The sequence below is a fragment of the Anopheles ziemanni genome, chromosome 3, assembly GCF_943734765.1.
Source record: "Anopheles ziemanni chromosome 3, idAnoZiCoDA_A2_x.2, whole genome shotgun sequence".
NCBI classification, from domain to species: Eukaryota; Metazoa; Arthropoda; class Insecta; order Diptera; family Culicidae; genus Anopheles; species Anopheles ziemanni.
Window position 1 is genome coordinate 34747513 of NC_080706.1, and position 16446 is coordinate 34763958.

The following is a 16446-nucleotide window of genomic DNA, read 5'->3' on the forward strand; positions in this document are numbered from 1 at the left end:
ACTTTTCTGGTTACCAGAACAGACAGGCCTCGCCGTTTTGGCAGAAGAGCGACCAGTGAAAATACTGCAGAGATCCCTATGAAAAACATTGCACGTTGTTAAGTTACGGGATTTCAGTCTGTGAACAAGGTTTCTGAAGCTTGTTGGCGCGCTGCAGCTTTGTTCTAGTGGTGGGTACATCGAATCCCCAAATCCGAATCCCAATCCACCAAACAGTAGCGATACGATAGAAACCATTCAGTGCTAGTCTGGAAATTGTTTATTCTAATCTCAATCCCCATCACAACTGAAAACTCGCTTTTTCCGCAATAAAAACATGCCACACATTTTCGATGTGAGCTTCACCGTTGTTAGCAGTTCTGTTGATCATAAAAATATACTATCGTAAGGAAACGTTCCTGGTTGACAGAAATTTAAATTTTTGCTGCTATCATGTAGTTCCAGCAAGAATCCTAGCAATCTGCCATGGAAAAAATTGCTGTAACTACATGAGCTGCAAAAAATTTGAATTTTTGTCAACCGGGATGTTCCTCGCAGGCATTGAAAAGCGGTTACAGTTATTTTTGTATATAACATTGTCTATGAAGATTATGAATGTAGAGTGATAGTTTTATTCAAAATCCGGTAAAAATGTAAATCAGGTGCTGATTTGAATAATTGTCACTCCGTATTCGTATCCGTTCTACTCTATTTCTTTGTTAAAAATAGGTTCATGAATGTTTTTCGAATCTAAGTTAAATCGTACAAAAACCTTTATCTATCTTTACCTTTATCCAATCGATCCTAATCAGCGCCCGATTCGAGTAAACTGAACGAGACTAATTGAACTCACCTCGTGTCTAGATCGAGTCATACCATATTCAAATAGATTGGGATCAAATGGAGTCCCAAACAAATCAAATCTGATATGAATCCCAAATAAATCAAATCTGATTCGAATCCCAATCTAATCATCTGGGATTCGGATCTGGGATGGGATTCGAATCTTTGGAATCTGTCTAGGGATCGAATCTTCAAGTCTTCCAAATCTCGATTCTACCAACACTACAGTAGGCGATTAGCGTAGCAAAGCTTACTGTTGTTCGTGAGGCTGCTCTGTAAATATTTCCAATTTAAGGGCGAAAAGCGTGTATTTCGTCACAGTACAATATAACTGCTTCGTTCGGTCGCAAATTGGCGAGTAAGTACAACTGTAGCAACAGTGGTTGAACAAGCAGCGCTGCGAACTTTTCTAAATTATCCCTTTCATTCATTACAGCACTGCAGAGTGGTTGTTTTGATATGGCCAATGTTTGTTCTGTACTAGGACTGGTTTCCGGACCCTCGGAAGCCTTTCGACCGTCGTAAACACGGCTGGGATATCGAGTGAAAGCAATTTCGTTATCGCACTCCCTCTTCAACAAAACTAAAAGGTAACATTTTCAGTGTCCCAAAGGTAATCTTTCGATTTTTCGCGGACCTCGCTGTTTGACATTTGATGGGGGGCTGCTTAGTTGAGGTTAGGATGCTGCACGCAGCTGTCAGAAAAGAAACGATAAACAAATCAGTTTTCGACCCCGAATTAATTGTGTTCTGTTGTTCGATTGGCAGCAATGAACGGAACGATGGAAAGTGGCGCAATGCCAAGTGCTCCACTGACACCGGGATCGGCAGCGGCGTTGAACAGTCTGTCGTTGCAAAAAACGGCCCGTAACTTCAAGCTGCTAGCGGATCCGTTTCTCCACCGCGGTGCAGCGAAGGTATATCGATACGATGGAGTTGTCCCGGGCGATCCATCCCATCCGCCGGTTATTCCTCGCGATCCACGCAGCCGACGGATACGATCCCGAGGGGAACCGCTCGATATTCCGGTGCCAAGGTTTGAACATTGCAGAATACGAATTGTTGTATGTTGATTGCCCCCTAAATTGTTTTTGTTTTTTAATCATGGCGATACAGGTTTAAAATAGATCAACATTACGTGGGTGAACCACCGGCAATAGAGATCACGATTACGAACCTCAATGACAACATCGACAAGCCGTTCCTTTCCGAAATGCTGACCAAATGTGGCACGTACACGGAGCTGTATATCTACTACCATCCCGTCTCGAACAAGCATCTCGGGTTGGCGCGAATAGTGTTCGAGAACGTACGTTCGGCGCGTTTGTGCGTGGAAAAGTTTAACGGCACCTCCGTGATGGGCAAAGTGTTGAACGTGTTCAAGGATGCATTCGGTGAACACTGCAAGCGGTTGTTGGAGGAAAAAACATCCGAAAAGAAGCCGCCACCACCGCCCCAGCAGCAGCAGCAGCTACCTGCACCCCCGTTACCACCCGGCGTTAGTGCTTCGAATCATCATCTGGCCACGAAACCACCACCTCCGTCCATACCGGAATCGCGAGCACAAACGTTGAAACCGATGCAGTATCGTAAGGCTCCTCCGGAGCCCAATACTCCCGAACCGTGGGATAAGAAAGCGCACGGAGCAACTCTTGGTGATGATACGGAACTTTGGGATGCTGATCTGTCGGGAAGTGCGGGTAACAGCCAGGACTCGACTTACTACAGCAAGGAAAAACCCGCGGCTCGAAGCCATTACGATGACTGGGAAGATGAAAGCCGGAGTGGTGGAACCAAGTACTACGAGGAAAAGGACCGTAAGCATCACCATCACCACCACAAGGGGGGTGAACGGTTGAGGGGAGAGCGCGATCGTGAAAAGGACCGTGACCATCGGTACCATGAACGTGACCGGGATCGAGACAGGGACAGCTATCGCGAACGTGAGTGGGATCAGCGAAGGCATCGGGATCGTGACAGACCGCGTGAGCGAGATCGAATGCGTGATCACGAATATCGCGAGCGTGAGTGGGACTCGAAAAAGATTCGTGGCAAAGGTTATCGTGAATCGTGGTACGGCGAACCCGGAGACGGATATGCGGGCACTAGCGCTCGATACGATGGAGGATACGATTATTATTCCTCCTCGTCGTACCCGGGTGGTTCGGACTATGGCATGTACGGTTATCCACCGGGCGAGGGAGGAAGTTTCGGAGCACCACCACCTCCGTCATCGTCCAAATGGGGTGCCCCGCAACCGCAACCGCTGCCACCACCTCCCCCACCGGAAGAGCTGTGGGACGAACCGGCCAAGAAGCCACCACCAGTACCACCGCCTATTCCGAGTGGCAGCAACAACAGTAGGACGATCATGGACGATGGCGAATTGTGGGATACGGAAGCGGCTCCCTCGAATACTGGCACGAAAGCACCTGCCTCCCAACCGCCAGCTCCGCCGTTGCCCGCATCATCATCGTCAACATCCGATGATCCGTCGAAACCGATAAAATCGACCACCACTCCGACGGACGATGACAGTGGCAGCACTCTCGATCTAGACACTCGGATAGCGCTACTCTTCAAGGAGAAAACCTTCGGTGCGGCCTCGTTTTTGCAGCTCAGCGATGACGAAGAGGAAGAAAATCGAAAGCAGAGCGAACCGGCGGCCGTCATCGAAGAGCCGCCCGTTCCAGCAGCGCCGGCGACCCCAGTGGTGAAGGAAGAAGTGGAAGAGCTGGATCAGCCGCCGATGGACATCGGAAGGCCACCAAGTCCACCACAACCGCCTGCCGAACCCGCTTTACCACCGCCTCCACCGGAGGAGGCGGAGGCACCGCCAGAACCGATCGAAACAAAACCAGTGAAACGTGAGCCAAAGCTGGAAACGTTCAAAGAGGAAGGCGCTAGCGATATTTCGTCCAGCGACGACGAGATCCTGGCGAAGGATGAGGAAGATGACTATGATGAGAAGCCGTCCACCAGCTTAATCGAAGGTTCGGAGGATTCGAAGACGGGCATACTTCTTCAGCCGGCAGCACCACCACCACCACCACTACCGAGTGATCCAGCGCCACCAGCTCCACCACCGCCATCGGAACCACCAGCGGAACCTCCGGGCGGGGCACCTGGTGGAGGAAGCTTTTCCTATCTGTATCCAACCGGACCGGGAGGTTACTACAGCTATGGCCAACAGCAGGCGGCAGTGGCAACGAGCTCCGGCTCGGGCTACTATCACCATGGTGGCTACCCGACCGGGTTCCCAGGCACCCCACTGTTCAATGCGTACGGTATCCCCGGTGCGGCCACCGGAATGTACTACCCTTCCGGTGGGAAAAAGGGGTCCGGTTCGTTTGACGATGGCCATCACGATGCGCTCGGCTCGAGTGCGAAGGACTACCGGGGGAGCCGTGGGGCAAAGCGAAACCAGTACGAAATCGCGATCGATTCGGTGGTCGATCGTGTGGTGGCCGAATTGAAGCAGATACTCAAGAAGGATTTCAACAAAAAGATGATCGAAAACACCGCCTTCAAGAAGTACGAAGCCTGGTGGGACGAGGAGGAACGCAAGAGTAAGCTCGGAGGGGAAGGCGGTAAGAGCGGTGTCGCCGGAATGTTGGAGCCTACCTCCTCCTCCTCATCGTCGCTATCGGGGCTGGCGGGGATTGGAAGCGGTGCAACGACCACGACCATCGGGGCCGCAGTGGTCAAACTGGACAAAGCCCCTGACATTAATCAGCTGCTGAGTCAAAGCTATGACAACTTGGACAGCAACAGTGGTGGGTTTGTGGGTCTTGGTTTGCGCGCGACCATTCCGAAGATGCCCAGCTTCCGGCGCATACGGAAACAACCGAGTCCGGTGCCGCAGGACGAGGATTCGCGCAAGAGCGACCAGGAGGACATGGTGCGGGGTTCGGATTCGGAAAAGGAATCGTCGAGTGGACTCACCAGCACCTCCGCCAGTACTGCAGCCCGCTCTCCGTCGAAGGGTGCGATTGCGGAAGGTGGTTCTGCTGCTGCATCCACTCCGTCTGTCGTCTCGGGTGTTGCGGGCGTGCTGAGATCCGCCTCTCGATCGAGCGATAAGCGAATGCCCAGTGTATCGTCGTTTACGTCCAGCAGTGAAGAGGACGAGGACTCCAGTGCGAGCGATTCCGATGACAGTCTCGAGTCCGGATCGCTGTCTGACGCGGACGTCGTCGTTGGTTACAGTGCCAAGCGGGCGCGGGAGCGACGTGAGCGTGAAAATCGTATCTATTCCGACTCGGACAGTAATCGGGAGATCGTGGTTAAGCATCGTCCTCCGGGGGCTACCGTTTCACCCGGATTGGGAGGATCCGCGCGTCGCCTGAAAGAGTCCAGCAGTAAAGTCGGTAAAATCTACTCCGATTCCGATTCGGACGAGATGATGACCAGTTCGCCGCGGAAACGGGAGCGCCTACCCTCCGTGTCGACGGAGAAGCGAAGAAGTCGCAGTCGGAGTTCCAGCCCGGTGGAAAAGAAGCCGCCCCCAGCAGTTATCGATCCTTCGCAACTTCCCCGGCTTTCGTTGCAGGAACTGCACGAAGATTTCTCGCCGAGCTCCGGTGATGATATGCTGCTGAGGGAGGATGACGATGACGAAACCACCCCTACCCGTCCACCGCCCACACCGGGCCGACGTGAATCATCACCGACGGTTCCGGCGGAAGGCGGAACGCCGGTGACGGCTAGTAATAACAACAACAAAATCGGCGCTACAAGCCAACAGAATCATTCGTCCTCGTCGTACGGTATCGTGTCCGACCGGATCTACAGTGATTCGGACGAGGAGCGTGAGTACCAGGAAAAGCGACGCCGGAAGGCCGAATATCTGCAGCAGGTCGAGCAGGAGTACCAGGAGGAGCTGGAGAAGCTGGCCAAAGAGAAGGCTACTCGTAAGACGGCCGGGGAGAAATCTGCTGCAGCAGCAGCAGCAGCAGCAGCCGCGGCGTCAACTGTTCCGCCTTCCGATATGGCAGCCCTGGATAAGGCTATACCCCCGACGACAATCGGCGACCGAGTCAAGAGCCTGGCGTTCACGAGCAGCAAAATGTCTAGTCTGGAAGAACCGCACACGCCGAATCTCTCGCAGCCGCCACCCACTCCTGGGGCCAGTTTGGGCGAGTTGCGTAAGGATCCACTATCGTCGATGTTCCCGATGGTGCACGCAGACGATGCGTCGGCGGCAATGGCGGCAGCCATCGATGGAAGTCAGCCCAAGAGCGAACCGTCGCCGTCTCCAACGGCAGGTAGGAAAAGGAAGGCCACCGGAGGGAAGGCACCGAAGGCACCGAAGGGCGCTCGGAAAGGGGCCAAAGATGGGCTCAATGGGTCCGGGTCTGGAACGACGGCAGCCCACCACCACGATGATGGGTTCTACGAGCACCAGGCGGCAAATCAGCCCATGGCGACCGGGACATCATCGAATGATTTCTTCAGCGAAGAGGTTCGTCGTGCATCGAAGGCATCGCCGGCTTCCTCGGACGGTAGCTCCAGCCAGGCCAGTCAGGTTGCGCTTGACCACTGCTACTCGCTACCCCCGTCTGCCTCGCCGTCTTCCTCGTCGCCCCACCAGCAGTCGGATTCATCGACACCGACGCAAAACAAATACGCACCCTCCACGGAGCATAGAGCTCTGGCGCACGATCATGGCTACACGAATAACAACACCGAGGGCGGCAAAGAGGCGTCGGTCCCGATCGCGGCGGCGGGCGAAGAGCCGAAGCGAACCGAACTGGCTGTGATGCAACCGCCACCACCGGCGGCGCACAAGGACAAGGAACGGAAACGGCCAGAAAAGCGACCGTCTGACGTGTCGGTCGATCAGGACGCGATGTTGGCCGACAGCGCCGCCCTGGAACGGTTTGTGCCCGTGCCGAAGTACCGGCAGCGTGATATGCACTCCGAGATGGCCATACTGTACGATTTCCTTACGCGCGGTATCGACAACGAGGACATCCGGTACATCCGGCAGAGCTACGACATGATGCTGCTAGACGATGCGAGCAGCTACTGGCTGAACGCGACGCACTGGGTCGACCACTGCACGACCAACCGGAACTTCGAGCCGGCCCTGCTCGCTCCGCCACCGCACTCGGCCAAGCGGCGCAAAAAGGACAAAGCGGGCGGTGGCTCCTCGCTGGCCGACATCAAGCAGCACCGGACGGGATGCGCACGCACCGAGGGCTACTACAAGATCGATCCGCGCGAGAAGGCCAAGTACAAGTACCACCACCTGAAGGGGACGGCGGCCGCAAACCACCTGAGCAACCTGGAGCTGGCGAAGGCGGTCGCCAAAATGCAGGGCATCTCGCGCGAAGCCCGCTCAAACCAGCGCCGGCTGCTGAACGCGTTCGGAGCGAGCACCGAGTCGGAGCTGCTCAAGTTCAACCAGCTCAAGTTCCGCAAGAAGCAGCTCAAGTTCGCCAAATCGGCCATCCACGATTGGGGTCTGTTCGCGATGGAACCGATCGCCGCCGACGAGATGGTGATCGAGTACGTCGGCCAGATGGTGCGCCCGTCGGTGGCCGACTTGCGCGAGACCAAGTACGAGGCGATCGGCATCGGCAGCTCGTACCTGTTCCGCATCGATATGGAGACGATCATTGATGCGACCAAATGTGGCAATTTGGCGCGATTCATCAACCACAGCTGTAATGTAAGTACACACACACACACCGAGAACCTTTTTTTCGATTTTTTTGTAACTCCTTTTCGATTTTGATTTGAATCCCTAATATGCATTCGAATTTGAGTTGGGTTATTCAGGTTCAGATTAGTGAATCTGAATGCCTCTTCGTTTCGGTTTTGAGATTCATAAATGATTGAATGAGAGATTCATGATCCATAAAGTCACTAAAATGAAAAGGGAAGACTCCCTTTTTTTGGTCCATCCACACCCATCGATGTTTTGATATTCGAATCTTCAAAGATTCATAAATCAATCTGAATGTATTATGGATGAAAGATGGTATAAATTAATCTCATCAAAAAATTAAAAGAGTAACATGAAATCGAATCACATAACGGAGATTTTAAACTCAATCTGTTTAACTCAAATCCCCATTTCAAAAAAGAGTTTTTTTTTTTTAAATTACTAACACATACATACACACATACACACATACACCCACGCATACCATTAATTTCTTGAATTTTCCAACCTTTCATTTTTAGCCCAACTGTTACGCTAAGGTTATCACGATCGAGTCGGAGAAGAAAATCGTCATCTATTCGAAGCAACCGATCGGCGTGAACGAGGAGATCACGTACGATTACAAGTTTCCGCTGGAGGACGAAAAGATTCCCTGTCTGTGCGGTGCTCCCGGGTGCCGAGGCACGCTCAACTAAACACCGCACACACAACACACACATACACTTTCCGAGGACGAACCTTCTCTTCATCTGTACATATTCGTGCTTGTATATATATTTGTTCCATTAGAAAAAATGCTCAACAGCGCGAGATCACTCCCGTCTCTTAGATGAATAGTTTTCCTTTTTTTATGGTAGCAGTTGGTCATAATTTAAAATTATACAACTACTGGCGCCGGCCAGTAGCATCCTGATTAACTTCACTACCACCACTGCCACCGCTACCGTTGCGCAGACCTTGGCCCGTCCGAGTGTACTCCTTTCTTTCCTTCCGAGTGTGATCGTTCTATCCGCATCGACGAATAGTTGTTAGTTTTGTGGTGGTGTATCGTCAAGAGTCTTTTTTTTTTAGTTGAATTGTTGTGTTTTGTTCTCATTGTCCTCGTAGTGCATAAATCTTCTTTTGCAAGAGGAAACAATTCCCCTCCATTAAGGGGAAAGGGGTGAGCAGGAACCATCGAAGATCCCTCTGTGGCCGGAGACCACCCCATCCGTTGCGTACGTTGCGGAAGTCAAAAAAAAGGCATACAAATAGGAGATTTAATCTTGATCAATAGAGCATAGTCGATACAGAAAAAATACACTTTAATGAAATACGAATTATTAAAAGAAACGAAAAGGAACTCCAATCGACAGGTTAAAACGTTGGTTTGTTGTACTATTTCTGCTCCGTGAAAATGTTGAGAAATTATGTGTTTTAAGGATCAAATGGATTATGTCGTTTAATTTCTACTAAATCGGTAAAATATAAGTAAACAAACACAATATGGGCACGTCCATTTATAGTTGCCCCTTGTATACTTTTATAAAAAAAGTCCTTCATCTTCTTGGCGTAACGAGCTTTTTGGTCATGCCTGCCCGTTAAGGGCTTACGAGACTTGTTTCCCTGTTGTACGTGGATAGTCAGTCCTCTCATACAGGGGAGGGTCCGGTCTCGGTTGGGATTCGAACCCACGCCGTCGAGTTGGTGAGTCCCGGCGCTCATGGGCCTATTTTCTAACCGGCGCTACCGCTCGGCTGTCGCGGATAAAAAAGTCCTAATTTTCCCAAATTATCCCTTCATTGGTCATTGAAAATAATGGCTTGGAGGAAAAATATAGCCCCTTCCTAGGCTTTTATTATTATTATTATTTATTGGGGTATGACGGAAGTTGCCGTATTGTTAGAGCCAACATGCTCTAACATACTTTTTTATTCTTAGGGCATTTCCTCCCTACGGTTGGGCCTTATCCCGGGCTTTCTCGGTTGTTATAACTCGTGTGCGGGGTTGGTGTGTGTTGATTTACTATTGCAGTATGTGGTGTGATGAGGTGCGTCGATTTTTCTATTGCTGGGATGGTGTGTGGGAATCCGGGGGTGGGTATGTATGAACCGGGTGCGGAGCTTCTTGGCGGCTGATTTGTGCCTTTTGTCACTGGCAGCGCTCCTTCTGCCCTCGCCTATTTCAGGTCAGCCGAATTACGAATACCCTACGGATAAAACCAAAGGAAAAAGAACCAGAAAAAAAAACAGAAAAAAACCCAGACAACAACGCACAAGTCTGCCTACCTATGGTACGGCGATACTCCCTGCTCTATGTGACTCCACAAACCGGTCTGGTCTCCGTGGGACAGATCTAATTAGACACAGGACATGTAAGGCTGTACGAAATTACACAACTTGAGCTGGGGAAGGGATAGGGTTTGGGAGGAATAAGGGATGGGAATCATAGGACCAAGCCGGTGTCTCTTGCATAGCGGTATATTATCCTCATGAACGCGATGTCCCTGCTCGCCAATATGTCGCGTATTGGAGTACCCGGCCGTCGGCTTTCCTAGGCTTTTCTATAATCCAGATAATTTACGACGATTATTTAAATACCACGCTGTAAAACGTGTCCAAATTGAATTGAAAATGCTGTTTTAAATGTAATGCTTATGTTAATCTAAAGCCTAGACATCGTTCAACATGAACAGGATTTAAGGATTTCTCTCCTATAAAACCTCAAGAACGACATTGCTGAACGTAATTTTTTACTTATAAATCCATCCTTTATTTTACTTACATTACAAATCAATGAACATATATGAACAAACTGAAATAAAATATCCGTTTCTCCAGTGTTGGTGGTTTTATGAGTGAGGGGTTATTTTTGATTTTGGGCAGCTCAAGCAGTGCACCCATACTGTCCGTCGTGGTCTTCGCTGTCGTCTTTCTCTTGGCTTTCATAAGTATCCAGTTCCCATTTTGCTGCTTCGCTTTGTCTTTAACTCCTGCCGGTCACGCTAGTACGATTCGCTTGCCTTCTACCTTAATGGTGTACAATTGACTAAATATCCAAATCCGATCTGCTCGTTGCTTCCCTGAAGTAGGCTTTAATTTGTTGCCGTTTTAGCGAACAAATCTAACAAACGCACGGCGCACTGGTTTTGCCGGTAACCGTTGATATTATTCCCGTTTCGTATTAACAAATTGTTTTTCTCTGACCAGCCGAGAAACACGACACCGATTTTACGACGAATACTGCATGTCCAGCTGTGACTGAGCGATATCACTGAGGGCGGCCTGGATCTTCTCCAGCAGCAGTTCACCTTTCCGAACGATCTCCTCCAGCTTTTCGGCCGACTCTTTGTTTTCGGTTTCGAGCCGCTGCAACGCCTGCACCTGCAGCTCGATCGAGCTTTCCTCGCTGGGCAGAGATTCGATGAGGGTGTCAATGTCTTTGGCGCATCGGGAGATCAGGGTGGAGAATAGCTGCGGGAAGTCCTCCGGTGGCTGCTGCTGCTGCACCTGCTGTTGAGGCGTTTGGGATCCGGTACGCTCAAAACCGGCAAACTTGCTCGGAACCGAGCACTGCTGGAGGATGCCGATGCTGTTGCAAAAGTGTTCCGCTTGCTGGAAGAAAAGGTAAAATACACCACAACAAGCCATCAGTACTACTGCAGCTAACAACGGATCGTCCATCGTTGTTCACCTGATTCACCGTGTCCTGTAGCTGAGTTAGTCGGTCAGCCATCGCTTCGAAGACTATTGAATAATCCAGCTTTCCGACGGTTTTGAAGAAAAGAAAAGGGGAAAAAAGAAAACCAAAGAAGGCAAACAAACTAATCCTAACGGAGGAACCCGCAGCACCGGATGAAGTTGGATCGGAGAGTAGGAAGAAGAAATGAACGATTCGCGTTGGCTGCGCTCGCTCGGTACGCCAACAACGATGTTGATAGGCGAATTGACTATGCTATACAATCAATTTTTGCGTGGCCGAATAATTGATAACGACGCGGAGCACGAGGAGAAGTGTTTGTTGTTGATTTCGGTTCCGGACTGCTTTTCCTAGAAGGTGGATTATGGCTTTTGTTCCCGCAGCCAAGATCACCAAGTAGGCATAGCGCTGCCTGAGGTCTTGATGTCTCGCACCGTTTCGAACGCGGACGGGATCCGACAGTCGGCGGCTCTCCGGGGACGACCGGGCAAGCGAAGCTAGCGCACAATCTGGCGTACGTTTCGGTTCCTGACTTTCACCAGCTTTAGAACACAACTGTGTTGACCAGAGAATCTGCTTTCTGAGCTTTCTATCTTTCTCGCTCGTTCGCGAGGTAGGATGTTACGGTATGTATACATTACAAGGTAAAGTGTGAGCTAAAGTCAAGTGACAACTCTCGCACCAACAATAAAGTTCTTTTCCAATGTGTGACAATAAATAGCTCTAAATGGGTTCATAATCATAATAAATAAACTTGAAAAGAAATTCTGAAAAGCACCTTAACTGCGACAGTACTTTTGTAGTGATGAAACTAACTACGTTGACATAGCGGTGGCGGACATGACAAACGTAGCCAGTGAGACCTTGATATGTATACATACTTTGGGCAGAATCGACAACAATTGTTGACAAATCTTAAAATAGTCTGTTTATGGTCACCACTACAATACTTCACAGTCGCATCGTTTAGGAATTAACCATTTTTCGCAAAAGCCAAAATAATGCAACATTTTTCATAGAAAACCAAAGATACTTTGTAGCTTATGGCAGCTGAAACACAAATTACTCAACAGATCACTGCTAAGCACATAATTAATTTAACGTATTGAAAAATTTGAAAGGACGTGAAATATTCCCGCGTCATGAGCTCCCGTCAGTCGTGAGTACCCGAAGCGGACACTCAAAACAATTTCAATTTTTCAACGACAGAAATAACTGAAAACCGCCAGCTTGGATTGCACTCGACGTCAAAGACGCAAAACAAACGGTGTTGGTGAAGATTCGTTGCAAAAATTAGCTAGGTAGGCACACGAATTAAACATAGTAGCACAGTGAATGGCGTATTAGCTATATTTTGGTATCGTTTTATCTTCCATAGACGTGACTAATTGAGTGTTAACCAAAACGGTAGGTTTGTGACGGAAAAGACAGAGTGGAAGCTAACGCCTCAAGTGATCCAGCAAAGTGAAATGTTCACAATGGACTCCAAGATACCGAAACCGTCGTTCCTCAGAAAACCGGCCGGCCCTATGAGCTTACCCGGGAATGCCCGGCTACCGTTGAGTAGAGATTTGCTTAATCTACCATCCGCTAACTCGACCATGTTCTCAAAGGTACGTGCAGCATCACCGGAGCAGCGAAGCAATGGTGTGCTAAACCGTGCCAAACTTCGCCGCAGCCGGTCGGCAACTGATCTTAATCGACCCGACTTCCATCGGCCCAAATATGTGACCAACCTGGGGACGATTCCATCCCGAACGGTCAACATCAGTGCGGCCACCATCGCTATGATGGCCAGCAGTGATTTGGTGAAATCGGTGCACGGTGATGGATTCAAAAATGGCCCCTCTCAACACCATCATCTTCGCCGGAGTCGTTCTGCCTGCGACATTGCGATGAAGTCCAACGTTTCGACGGCCTCATCAACGACAACCTCGTCGTCCACCAGCGGACCGAAACCGTTGGCCGGAATCAAACGACAACCGGTGGCAGCTGTTACAATCTCGCGCAATTACAATGGGCCGGCAAAGGTGGCAAAGATTGATACGGCACGGGTTGGGGCAGTTGGTGTTGCAAGAAACGTAGCGCAGAAGCCGGCGGTTTCAGTCCCGCCCGCTGCAACAGCGAGAAAACCTATGCAATTGCCGAAAACTATTGTTGGAACGAATGCAGCCACTGGCTCTAAAACCGGAGGCCCAAATGGAACTAAACCGAGCGGAACTGCTAAAACCATGACGAAACGCATCCCTCCGTACGACTACAAAGCACGTTTTGCTCAATTGCATGAGAAGCATAAGGCGCTGCAGGCAAAGTACGAAAAGCTTACGGAAGACCACGCTAGCCGCGAATCGCTCCAGGAACAGTATCAGGATTGCGTGAGCGAGCTAGAGGAGTTAAAAACCCAGTACCAGGCGGTGACAAGTGAATTTAAAGCGACCAGCGAAGAAAATCGCGAACTCAAGCTGACCAGCCAGAAGCTATCGGCGGCGCTGCAGGACACGGAGGCGGAACTGGACAAGTACAAGGTAAAGTTTACCACCACCCACGAAGAAAACCGTGAGCTCAAGAAACAACTCCGCGAGCTCGAGGAGCGGTCAGCCTTCCTGGAGGAAGAGAACGTTACCCTTCAGTACACGAACCAGCGGAACGCGGAGCTGCTGTTTCAGGCCAACATCGAGCGGAAAGATTTGCACAATATGGTCATGGATTTGCGTGGCAATATTCGGGTGTTTTGCCGCGTGCGGCCCCCGCTCGCTTCGGAGTTGCATAGGGTCGAGTGCGGCTGGAAGTATCTGGACGAACAGTCGCTCGAGCTGGCGGCGATGGATGGCACCAACAAGCGGATCGATTTCAGCTTTGACCATGTGTTTCATCCGAGAACTACACAGCAAGACATTTTTGACAACGTATCGCCCCTAATACAGTCGGCTCTGGATGGGTACAATGTGTGCATTTTTGCCTATGGTCAAACGGGAAGTGGTAAAACGTACACCATGGACGGTGTGCCGGAGGATCTGGGAGTAATCCCTCGAACAGTGGACCTAATCTTCAATGCCATTAACGACTACAAACGCTTCGGTTGGGAGTATGAGGTATGCGGGTCATGCGTTACTTTGATCCAGTGGTTGGATGTGTTTATAAACTTAATCTTGCTTTTTTTCTGTTTAGATTCGTGTAACCTTCCTTGAAATTTACAACGAGATCCTGTACGACCTGCTGGACACATCCGGCACGACGAAGGACCTGGAGATACGGATGGCAAATGCGAAAAACAAAACCGAAGTGTACGTGTCGAACATCATCGAAGAGACAGTCGATTCGACCGGTCGGTTACACCAGCTGATGGCGATCGCAAAGATGAACCGGGCCACGGCGGCCACCGCCGGCAATGAGCGTTCCTCGCGTTCGCATGCGGTCACGAAAATCACGCTTATCGGTACGCACCAGGACAAGGGTGAAACGTGTGTCGGTTCGGTGAATCTGGTCGATCTGGCAGGCTCGGAGAGTCCAAAGACGAGCACCCGGATGGACGAGACGAAAAACATCAACCGGTCGCTGAGCGAGCTGAGCAATGTCATCTTGGCGCTGGTGCAGCGCAACGAACACATCCCCTACCGGAATTCGAAGCTAACGCATCTGCTGATGCCGAGCCTGGGCGGTAACTCGAAGACGCTGATGTTCGTCAACGTGGCCCCGTTCCAGGACTGCTTCACGGAGACGGTGAAATCGTTGCGCTTCGCGTCCCAGGTGAACTCGTGCAAGATGCAAAAGGTTCGAAAAAACAAAGTGCTGAACAGTTCTAGCGTCGTTTAGGAAGGGTTTATTGTGTTAATTTATAGAGCAAACATTTGAATAACAAAGCTAAGCATATATCTGAATATTTTTTTAAACAAAACGAGCGAATCATTATATACTAACAAAACAGCGAGCACGCGAGCATGCCAAAACGAACGGACATTTTATTCGACTGCAAGACTTGACTGTCGCAAACATTTTTCAGAGCATTTATCGTTAGGTCAAACGGCAAGCGTTATATATCGAATAATAGACATTCTAAGGTTAGCGCTTAGCATAAGAAAATCCCAACCGTACAATAAATGTGTTTTTTTTACAAACCCTCTGGTTTGAGTTGTAAATTTAAGTCCCTTTCGCAAATTAACGACATGGTGCTGAAGACCTGCAGCCCCAGGTTGATGGTCAGCAGGCACAGGGCTGGCCAAACATGAGCATCAATTTTATGCAACACCGTCAGCACTCTTCCGCGGGGTTTGTTACGCACCGAACGGCGTCCACTGCGACTAATCTGCACTGCAATATTGGCGACGATGCGTAGCATGGCCAGCAAAATCGAAAGCGAAACAACAGCCAGCAAAATCCATAGGACAACAAACTTGTCCGATGTGTTTAGTGCATTGATATAGCTTTCGACCTGCCATCCGTTGATGATAAGAATCGTGATGAGTTTAATGACAATTTGTGGATCACAACGTGACCAACGTGACTCTGCCGGGCGCTGCTGGACATTACCGTTGCGGTTTGAAATGTAACGGAAAAGAATATAAGCATTTGAACAGTATGTTAATACTACCCGTGTGGGTCATCTCACCTGAAGCGTGTCCATCGTCAATGGTTATCAAACCCCGCTAAGCAGAACTGTTTACCAAATGTTGGTGCGGAACGGGCGGTAACTGCTGGTTGAACAGCACCGTACACTGGGCGCTTATGTCGTTAAAAATTTGTAGCGTCAGGTTGACGGTAAAAAGGACAATTGTTAGCCCCAAAGAAAGTCCTCGGTGTAACGAAGAAGGGGGTTGCTTCGTTTCACTCTGAATTTTTCGTATGACTATCAGTGGGAACTGAAAGAGTGCAAGAGAAAAATGAACGAACATACAGCAAACCGGGCCTGGTCACACATACCACGCAGAAGATGGAAATGATGATGAAGACTATGTTGAACCAAAACTTTGGACCCAACTCGGGTCCCACTTGCACCAGCGATTCGAGCTGGTGTAGATTGACCGTTAAAATCGTGATCAATCCGGCGATGCTGCTCACGTCGATCGTGGTCGTGTCCGTTTCCTCCCTTCCGGTGTCCACTGAGGTGCGACGGGGTGAGTTATTGTCCTCTGTTTCCTCGCCCGATCTACTAACCATTTGCATTGAACTGTCGGGCTGATCGGCCATGATATCGCGAAGCGAATGGAACAACTGGTGCCCTACGGGATGGCTAGACCACTCTTAAGGTCATCGGGAGCGACACTGTTTGCTTTTTT

At 49.9% G+C, this 16446-nt stretch overlaps 4 protein-coding genes across 4 annotated transcripts; 2 read left to right on the top strand and 2 right to left on the bottom strand.

Moving 5' to 3' along the window:
* The first annotated feature begins 1064 nt into the window (after window positions 1–1064).
* LOC131289446 (histone-lysine N-methyltransferase SETD1) lies at window positions 1065–8633 on the top strand. The gene is made up of 5 exons (XM_058318708.1): window positions 1065–1180; window positions 1259–1412; window positions 1591–1858; window positions 1939–7498; window positions 8017–8633. Exons 3-5 carry the CDS (start codon window positions 1593–1595, stop codon window positions 8188–8190), a joined length of 6000 nt encoding a protein of 1999 aa, XP_058174691.1. The 5' UTR covers window positions 1065–1180; window positions 1259–1412; window positions 1591–1592; the 3' UTR covers window positions 8191–8633.
* A 1873-nt stretch (window positions 8634–10506) lies between these two features.
* LOC131287432 (mediator of RNA polymerase II transcription subunit 21) lies at window positions 10507–11743 on the bottom strand. The gene is made up of 2 exons (XM_058316480.1): window positions 11168–11743; window positions 10507–11088 (listed from the first exon to the last, which is right to left on the bottom strand). Exons 1-2 carry the CDS (start codon window positions 11207–11209, stop codon window positions 10705–10707), a joined length of 426 nt encoding a protein of 141 aa, XP_058172463.1. The 5' UTR covers window positions 11210–11743; the 3' UTR covers window positions 10507–10704.
* Window positions 11744–12532: 789 nt separating this feature from the next.
* Window positions 12533–15022, top strand: LOC131290047 (protein claret segregational). The gene is made up of 2 exons (XM_058319426.1): window positions 12533–14265; window positions 14342–15022. Exons 1-2 carry the CDS (start codon window positions 12643–12645, stop codon window positions 14984–14986), a joined length of 2268 nt encoding a protein of 755 aa, XP_058175409.1. The 5' UTR covers window positions 12533–12642; the 3' UTR covers window positions 14987–15022.
* Window positions 15023–15816: 794 nt separating this feature from the next.
* Window positions 15817–16357, bottom strand: LOC131284633 (uncharacterized). Its single transcript, XM_058313496.1, has 2 exons — window positions 16091–16357; window positions 15817–16029 (listed from the first exon to the last, which is right to left on the bottom strand). The coding sequence occupies exons 1-2, from the start codon at window positions 16355–16357 to the stop codon at window positions 15817–15819; spliced, it is 480 nt and encodes a 159-aa protein (XP_058169479.1).
* Between the last annotated feature and the right edge of the window lie 89 nt (window positions 16358–16446).

Coding starts and splice junctions, on each gene's coding strand:
- LOC131289446 (XM_058318708.1), top strand. CDS start 1,593: ATGAACGGAACGATGGAAAGTGGCGCAATGCCAAGTGCTCCACTGACA. Junction 1,859..1,938: donor CTCGATATTCCGGTGCCAAG/GTTTGAACATTG, acceptor ATGGCGATACAG/GTTTAAAATAGATCAACATT. Junction 7,499..8,016: donor TCATCAACCACAGCTGTAAT/GTAAGTACACAC, acceptor TTTCATTTTTAG/CCCAACTGTTACGCTAAGGT.
- LOC131287432 (XM_058316480.1), bottom strand. CDS start 11,209: ATGGCTGACCGACTAACTCAGCTACAGGACACGGTGAATCAG. Junction 11,089..11,167: donor TACAGGACACGGTGAATCAG/GTGAACAACGAT, acceptor CTTTTCTTCCAG/CAAGCGGAACACTTTTGCAA.
- LOC131290047 (XM_058319426.1), top strand. CDS start 12,643: ATGTTCACAATGGACTCCAAGATACCGAAACCGTCGTTCCTCAGAAAA. Junction 14,266..14,341: donor GCTTCGGTTGGGAGTATGAG/GTATGCGGGTCA, acceptor TTTTCTGTTTAG/ATTCGTGTAACCTTCCTTGA.
- LOC131284633 (XM_058313496.1), bottom strand. CDS start 16,357: ATGGCCGATCAGCCCGACAGTTCAATGCAAATGGTTAGTAGATCGGGC. Junction 16,030..16,090: donor TCATTTCCATCTTCTGCGTG/GTATGTGTGACC, acceptor GCACTCTTTCAG/TTCCCACTGATAGTCATACG.